The sequence below is a fragment of the Budorcas taxicolor genome, chromosome 13, assembly GCF_023091745.1.
Source record: "Budorcas taxicolor isolate Tak-1 chromosome 13, Takin1.1, whole genome shotgun sequence".
In the NCBI taxonomy this organism is placed as follows: Eukaryota; Metazoa; Chordata; class Mammalia; order Artiodactyla; family Bovidae; genus Budorcas; species Budorcas taxicolor.
Window position 1 is genome coordinate 10,868,174 of NC_068922.1, and position 8,325 is coordinate 10,876,498.

The following is an 8,325-nucleotide window of genomic DNA, read 5'->3' on the forward strand; positions in this document are numbered from 1 at the left end:
ATGGGGCTGAGCCGGGTGCGGGCGGTCTTTTTCGACCTGGACAACACGCTCATCGACACGGCCGGCGCGAGTCGGAAGGGCATGTTGGAGGTAACGTCCTGTCTCCTGCTTCCCTTCGGCGAGCTCCGCGCCCCGCGCGCTCGCCCCTCGGGCCCCTGGCACTGCCCCGTCTGCCCCTTGCGCGTCGGGGCCCCTCACCCCGGAGGCCGCGTGTGCCGGCCGCCCCGCGCGGAGGGCGAGGGCGTCTGCGAGCGGACGGCGCTCGCGGCGCGCGGGCTCCCGGAAGGGTGTCGCTGAACTGCCACGAGGGCAGGGCTGCCGCCGCGCCGAGCGGCTGCCGCGCGCGGGGCGCCTGGCTTCCTGTCGGGGCGGGTTTGGAGCTGCCGGGACGCGCGCGCACCCAGCGCTCCCGGCCTGGCCGCGGGAGTGTGGGCCCCCGGCGCTGTGTGCGCTGGACCTTGGAGCCTGAGCGCTTCACTCAGGTGTCCTGGCGGTGAGTGTGACCCTCAGCACGTTTACTTTCACGAGGTCTTGCTCAGAAGCGGCACCCTCCGGTTCCCGTACCGACTGATGCTCTTTCAGCCTTTTCCCGTTCCTTTCAAGACCCGAAGCCACCCTTGCTTGCGTTTGTCTGCATTCAGCTTTAAGGGAAATAAACGAAGGATTACCATACCTGAAAAGCCCACTTTCGGAACCTGATCCTTCCAACCCTTCGTGCCCCGCCCACTTCATGCTTTGTTAGTTAAGTTGTGTCTCCCTGGATCTTCAGCCTCTTCGTCCTCTTTCTTGGTGCATTGCACTCCTGGTGCGTTTTCGGATCTGTCCAATACTCTTGTCTATTATTATTATTTTTTAATAAAGATGTCTATTTAACATTCTCATTCTCCATAAGAGTGTAATCAATCTTTAATCATATTGGCTCCACAGTTTGCTCTGAGATCTGGGGCAGATAATTCAATGCAGAGCCTGAGTTTCTCATCTGTGTTATAGTACAACACTAGGGCCAACTTCAAAAGACTACTTTTGGGAATTAATTGAGTTAATGTGTATAATAGTTTAGTAGAGTGATTCTCCAAAATATACATTGGAAAAATGTTAACAATTTTTTATACAGTTTTTGCAAAAAAGAAAGCAAAGATATGTCCATTTTTTAAGTAAAAAAAAGGCAATCATTAGGCACCTCCTAAATTGATAGAATCTTGGACATTTTAAGTCTATTTTAATAACTTTACTGAGGCATTACACAGTATTGACTGACCTTTCCATCTTCACACCTTTGATCGTGACCTCAGGAGCACCAACCCCTCATATATTGCCTCCGGTATCTCCCTGCAGACTGTACATACTTACCTGTGTGTTCTCGGCAGGCCAAGTCCAATGTGTTGTAATTAAATAAATGTTTTAGTCCAATTCTTGCTATAGGCCAGGAGTGTAGGCTTTAAAAATCAGGCAGTTGAGGGAATTCCCTGGCAACCTAGTGGTTAGGACTCTGTGCTTTCAGCCAAGGGTAGGGGCCCAATCCCTGGGCGGGGATCTAGGATCCCACAAGCCATATGGCTTGTCCAAAAAATAAATATAAATAAATACATAAAATGAGACAGTTGAGTTTGAATCACAGTTTTCCTCCATACCTAGCTGAAAGCACCCAAACAAGTTATTTAACCCCTCTAACCCTCAGATCTTTCAGTAGTGATATTTTGAGTAGTGGTATTAGTTCTCAGAAACCCCATCTGCTAGGTTTAATGTAATGTTTGAGAAGTACATAGAGGCCAGTGTTCCAGAATTGTACTGCTGTCCACTCCGTCTCTAAGTCTGTGCCCTCCTGCATATCCCCGATGCCCTTGTCTTAGTTAAAGCTGGACTTGTTGCTTGTCTGGACTGTAGCTGTGATCTTGATTCCAGGCTTACTGTGTCCGCTTCATCCTCCACATTCCTACCACAGAGAAATTTTAAAAACAAAAGTCAGATTGTATTTCTCCTTGGTCTTTACACCCTCCCTTATACCAGCTCTGTATTTTCATATGTCTTTTAATGTTCTTGTCAAAGGATACTAGAGTTAATTTTTGCAGCTCAGATGCCCACAACTAAATAGTGAATTTCCTTTTTTAGGGGGGAGCGGGGCAGCTCACTGTGAGGCTTGTAAGATCTTAGTTCCCTGACCAGGAATTGGACACTTGCCCCTTGCATTGGAAACTCACTTTGTTAACCATTGGACTGCCAGGGAAGTCCCAGTCGTGAGCTTCTAAAGAGGAGACAAACTGTCATATTTATCTTGTTTGACACATGGTAAATGTTGAATGAATGTTGAATGGATGTATAAAAGTTCATTTTTCCAGACTTGTTTCTCTTTCTCTTTCCTTTGTAAACATCCTGTGAAATGCTATTAACTATACAAGGATTAACTATACAAGGATCCAGGATCGCTTTATCCCATAAGAATACAACAGCCACAGATGTTGGCCTAGTTAAAAGTAACATACCAGCTTTCTGAGTCACTCTGAATGACTTACGAAAGGAGGAAGAGGGAAAAGTCCAGCCATTGCCTTGGGCTTGAGGAGAAGGAATCATGTCCTGACTATGTGTTTGTGTGTTAGTCACTCAGTTCTGTCCGACTCTTTGCGACCCATAAACTGTAGCCCACTAGGCTCCTCTGTCCATGGGATTCTCCAGGCAAGAATACCAAAGTGAGTTGCCATTCCCTTCTCCAGGGGATGACTCAGGAATGGAACCTTGGTCTCCTGCGTTACAGGTGAGTTCTTTACCGTCTGAGCCGCCAGCGAAGCCCATACTGACTAAATATCAGCTCTAATATTTTTTCTTTTTCCAAGCTCTTTTTAAAATTTTTTATACAGGTTTTAAAGGTTACTTTCCATTTACAGTTATTACAGAATATTGGCTATCAGCTTTATTACTGTTTTTTTTTTAGTCATCTGGGAAAGCTACTTTTTTTCCACCCACTTCAGGCCTCTATTTCAGTCACCACTCAAGCAGAAATCCATGGACAGAGGAACCTGAAGAGCCTTGCAGTCCACGGGGTCGCAAAAGAGTCAGATTCAACTTAGCGGCTAAGCAACAACTCAAGCGGAAGCCTCCAGAGAACTGAGGTTTCTCAGAGAACAAAGCAAAAAGTATTCCTGCATTTTTGAGTTTACTTTCCAATGGGGATGACAGTGAACATAATAAATGTGCTTTTATTTACAAATATGTTAGGTGGAGGGGAGAAAGAATTGCCGTTTCAAAATAGGTTGGTGAGGTTAGGCCCACATGGAGTGCATGATATTTGAACAAAGTCTTGAACTAAAAATAACAGGAAAACTGGTTGACTTGGTTAGTCTGTATGCAGCCATCATGTTTTGTGAACATGTATTTGTAAGTTTTATATAGAATTCAGCCACTTCATATCATAATCATATGTGTTACATGGCTCCCACACTAGGCCTCAAAAAAAGTCTTTTTAAATCATATCTAAACATGAGTACTCCCTGGAGTGAGAAATGGCAACCCACTTCAGTATTCTTGCCTAGAGAATCCCATGGACAGAGGAGCCTGGCAGGCTGTAGGGTTGCAAAGAGTCAGGCACAACTGAAGCAACTTAACGCACACATTAGTACTGATGGTGGTAACTTTAATTCTGGGTCTGGAAAGCAAGAGGTAGGGCAGTGTTTCCTTTCTATATGTGTTAACCCTAAATAGAGTCTGGAAGGAGATGGAGTTTGAGTTTATGTTGCTCTCCTGTCTCTCCCTTCATCGGGCCTGTAGGTGTCTAGTGGCCTCATTCTCCGCAGAACCCTCCTCAGGCCTGCCCAAGATGCCCTTACACGAGATTGTTGGCCCTTACACAAGATGTCGTCATGCCTCCAAATCAGAGATCTTTTTTCTCCATCTCTGTCGAGTTCAATTAAACCTTCCCTTTTCTCAGTGCAGATGTTTGGTCAGTTTGCACCAATAATGTGGACTAATTCACTTTAGATGTTATTTCTGTTTAATAATAATATGTAAATGACTGATAAACTTTTTTCCCCAAAGATGTTAATACTGTTTAAATACTACTGGTTATTCCAGATGAATATGTAATTAGTCATTGTGGGAAAGTTAAATCAGGGAGTGTAATGGGAAGCTGCTTTGAAACTTGGGATCCATATGCCATGCCTCTGCAAGAATCTCCCTTTAAGGTGAGCTAATTGGCTTTTTCATATCCCAGAAATGTATTTAACGAATTGCCAATTACAGTTTACAGGAAACTGAATCTTTATTGGGAGCTCTCACCCAATGAACAATGAGCCGGTTCCTGTTGAATCAGGAGTACTGTGGAGTCCTCGAGGCCTGTGGCCTTTTATTGTATAGCAGCAGCGTTGCTGGGTGGATTGGTTCATTGAAATTTAACTTTATAAAGCAAAACATTTCAGTGTTTTTGCCTTTACCTAAAATTCTTAGGGTTGGTATGTTTTCACTGGACTAGTAAGGCTTTTCTTAGCTATTCCAGGAAGAAGGGGTCTGTTCAGCTCTTTCCCCTTTTCAGCAGGTGAACTGAGTGTCTGGCATGAATGGCAGATCATTTATCCCCTGTAGAGTTTAGGGAACACTTGTTTGACTGCTTTGCTTCAACAACAGGAAGATTTTAGCCCCAACCATGTGTATTGCGCTCATCCTCAAAGATCCAGAAGTGCCGCGGCTGATCAACTTTCCCCGGAAGTCCCCAGTACAGAGACTTCAAGTAATTGAATTATTTACACTCCCAAGTGCAAGTAATTCACTTGGCACTTAGGAAGCACTGCAGGGGATGGCGGAGTCAGACAGGAAAGGGGAAGAATCTAACACAGACCCTTCCGAGGAGCAGGTAACAGTGCACACGGCTTGGGACTCTAGGAGACACGTGCAGACATATGCCACTCTCCCTCCGAAGGGCCAAGGAAGCTGTGATATCTACCCACCAGTTTCTGCTTTTTACTGGTTGAGACCTACTCCTCGGGCTGTCCTCTGGCTCCAGCCCGTGTGCCTGTGTGGAGGCATGCGGCTCTTGGGCCGAGAAGCCCAGGTCCTTGCGGAGGAGGCCAGTGGCGCCAGTGGCAGTGAGGTGTGCCTGGGCGTTGGGCAGCACTGCTCGAGCCTCACCTGGCACCCTCCGTCACGCGGTCTCCACCGCGGCTGAACTCAGCTTCCAGCTTGCCCGGCTCACAAAAGCCCACGTACTGGGTCTTTGTGCTGTTCCTTCTTTCTGGAATGCTCTTCTCCTCCTCCTGTCCCCACCTTTGGGCTTGGGAATGCCTTGGTTTAAATGTTTCTTCCTCTGCCCTCTTGACCCAACAGCCCTGGGGTCGCCTCTTACCGTTTAGTTCGTTTTTCATGTGACTCTCAGGGCACTCAACCCAGCGTTTGTGATGATTATTGTCCTCATCAGATAATGTCGTGAGAACAAGGGGCCCAGTCTCCAGCGCTGAATACATAGTACGAAGGTACACATGTGGCCTGTGGAGGTAGGCAAGTACGGGCTTCAGTCTCAGCTGGGGCAAGTTCTTTATCGGTTCTAAACTTCCTTTCTCTCATCTCAAGAAGGAAGCTTCCCCCCCCCCCCCCCCCAAAAAAAAAGAAGGAAAGAAGGAAGCTCCCTCGGGGAGTTGTAGAAGAGATTAGAAATAGCATATGTGAGCTTTGAGCATAATGCTTGCCACATCAGAGTCAGAAAATGTTAGCCAACAGGCCACATGGTAAGAACCTCGTGTGATGAAAAGCCAAAGTAAAGAGCTGTGGGATCCTAAGAGGGATTGTGTTAAAGGATTCAGAACCAGTGTGACAAAGAGGGAGACTCAGAACTACTTGAAGTTTTTTATCTGGAAAAGTAAGTTCGGAAGAACCACTGTCATTAGACTGCTGAAATCAAGAACATGCTTAATTCCATGGGAACTACACACACACGTTTTTAAAAGTACAGAATTGGGTCCCCTATTATATGGTGGTTAGTTAAACTAGGCCTTCAAAAGATAAAATAGAGATAGATGAAGAGAGGTTAGGTGAAGTACCTTATTTGGGAAGAGTAAATATTGGTTGTTAGAAATTTTATATATTTTACTAAATATAAGCACAGTGTTATTTTCATGTCTTCATGAGCAGAATAAAAGGTGACAGACTTAAGCTGACAAATGAGGGATTTTTGTAGCTGTATGTAAAGAATCTCTTTAGAAGAAGTCGGGGGTGGGGAGGGAGTGTGTGTGTGTGTGTGAGAGAGAATGTGAATGAATTGTCTGGAAATGTTGAGAAATCTTCACTGTGGTGTTTTGTTTGTTTGTTTGTTTGTGTTTTGAACTTTTAATTGCTCACTTTTGGCTGTGTGGGTCTTCGTTGCTGTGAGCGGGCTTTCGCTAGGTGCGGAGAGTGCGGGCTACTCTCTAGGTGTGGTACGTGGGCTTCTCATTGCGGAGCACGGGCTCTAGAGCGCATGGGCTTCCAGAGCTGTGGTGTACGTGGGCCTTGTTGCCCCACGGCATGTAGGATCTTAGTTTCTGGACCAGGGATGAAACCCATGTCCCCTGCGTTGACAGGCAGATTCTTAACCTCTGGACCACCAGGGACGTCCCATGGTGCTCTCTTCCCACCAGAAATGATGTGGCAGTAGAGAATCCCAAGTCAGGAGTGGAGTTAGAGTCTGTCTTTGCTCTTGGTTTATAGGCTCACAGCTTCTGAGGACATGGGTATTGAAGACATGAAGTGTGTTGATGGAGTTATTTTCCTTTATTTAGGTGATAAAGCTCTTACAATCAAAATACCATTACAAAGAAGAGGCTGAAATCATCTGCAACAAAGTTCAAGTTAAACTCAGCAAGGAATGCTTTCATCCTTCTAATACGTGCATTACTGACCTCAGGACTTCACACTGGGAAGAAGCAATCCAGGAAACCAAAGGCGGTGCAGCCAATAGGAAATTAGCTGAAGAATGTTATTTCCTGTGGAAATCTACACGTTTACAGCACATGACGCTGGCCGAAGAGGTCAAAGCCATGCTCACTGAACTTCGGAAGGAGGTCCGCCTTCTCTTACTGACAAACGGAGAACGGCAGACCCAGCGGGAGAAGATTGAGGCTTGTGCCTGTCAGTCCTATTTTGACGCTATTGTTGTGGGTGGAGAGCAGAAGGAGGAGAAACCAGCCCCTTCCATATTTTATTACTCTTGTGACCTCCTCGGGGTACAGCCTGGGGACTGTGTGATGGTTGGTGACACGCTGGAAACCGATATACAAGGAGGCCTCAATGCAGGGCTGAAGGCAACAGTCTGGATAAATAAAAACGGAATGGTGCCCCTGAAGTCATCCCCCACACCACATTATATCGTTTCTTCTGTGCTAGAGTTACCTGCCCTCTTACACAGCATAGACTGCAAAGTCAGTGTATCCACTTAAAGCACAGAAAATGGTATACTTATGAATTTTAGGGTCAAATTACAGGGTTCCAGCTAAGAAAAGATAAGGCATTCTCTATACTGTGACCCAGTTCTAAGGATAATTACAGCTGTCATGTAATGGCCAACCAACCATTGACTGGTATTTATATCTGAAAATCCAGAGTACATTAATACAAGTTACTTTTAGCAGTGTCATCCAGGAAACTTTGAAGAAGTATATTTGTTAATCTGTGGCTTGAGATTAAAAAAAAAAATTATTTTATTAATCTGTTAGCATCTTGGATCTCTGAAGATACCAAGGAAGATGATTTGTTCATGGAAGCACAAGTACAGATTTTATGCTTTGGCTTAAAAATAGATTAAAAAAAAAAAAAAGCTATTCTGAAACATATATAATAGAGATTTATTAGAGCAGTTGGATCTGGTTGATATGAAGTAAGTACCAAGTTACATGCCAATCAAAGCATTTCATAGTGAGATTATTTTCATATTTTTCTGTTTTAAAAACATGCACCATATTTTTGCCTACTTTGAATGTATACTTCTCTTATGAATCTAATTTTTCTGCCTTACCTTTTTGTGGGGGGAGGGGATAGTTTTCCCATGGTGTGTATGTGACCAATAAATTCTTCCAGTAAAAAAGCTGTTAAACTCAAAATACAGTGCTCCTTTTCCGTAACGTTTTCCCATCTTTCTCGAGTGAGTGTATAGGTTTCTGTTAGTCTTTGCCTCTTGGGGAAGTACTTGCACTGTCTTTTCCCAGGAACACAGCGGGGTTGAGGGGCCGGTCAGTCTCGCTGTGCGGGAGTGCAGGCCACGTGGCCCCAGGTTGGTCTTCTGTGAACACATCAGAGGGGGTCGCCTTGGTGCGTCCTAATCATGCTGTGCCTCATCTGGTGTCTCCAGACAGGATAGTTTCCCATATGGTGAAA

The 8,325-nt window shown here is 45.2% G+C and overlaps 1 protein-coding gene across 1 annotated transcript; it reads left to right on the forward strand.

Moving 5' to 3' along the window:
- Positions 1-8,037, forward strand: NANP (N-acetylneuraminic acid phosphatase). The gene is made up of 2 exons (XM_052651163.1): positions 1-90; positions 6,735-8,037. Exons 1-2 carry the CDS (start codon positions 1-3, stop codon positions 7,389-7,391), a joined length of 747 nt encoding a protein of 248 aa, XP_052507123.1. The 3' UTR covers positions 7,392-8,037.
- Positions 8,038-8,325: the final 288 nt, after the last annotated feature.

Excerpts from the sequence above, each read along its gene's own strand:
- NANP (XM_052651163.1), top strand. The coding sequence starts at position 1 with ATGGGGCTGAGCCGGGTGCGGGCGGTCTTTTTCGACCTGGACAACACG. Across the intron at positions 91-6,734 it reads GTCGGAAGGGCATGTTGGAG|GTGATAAAGCTCTTACAATC; the intron begins GTAACGTCCTGT and ends TCCTTTATTTAG.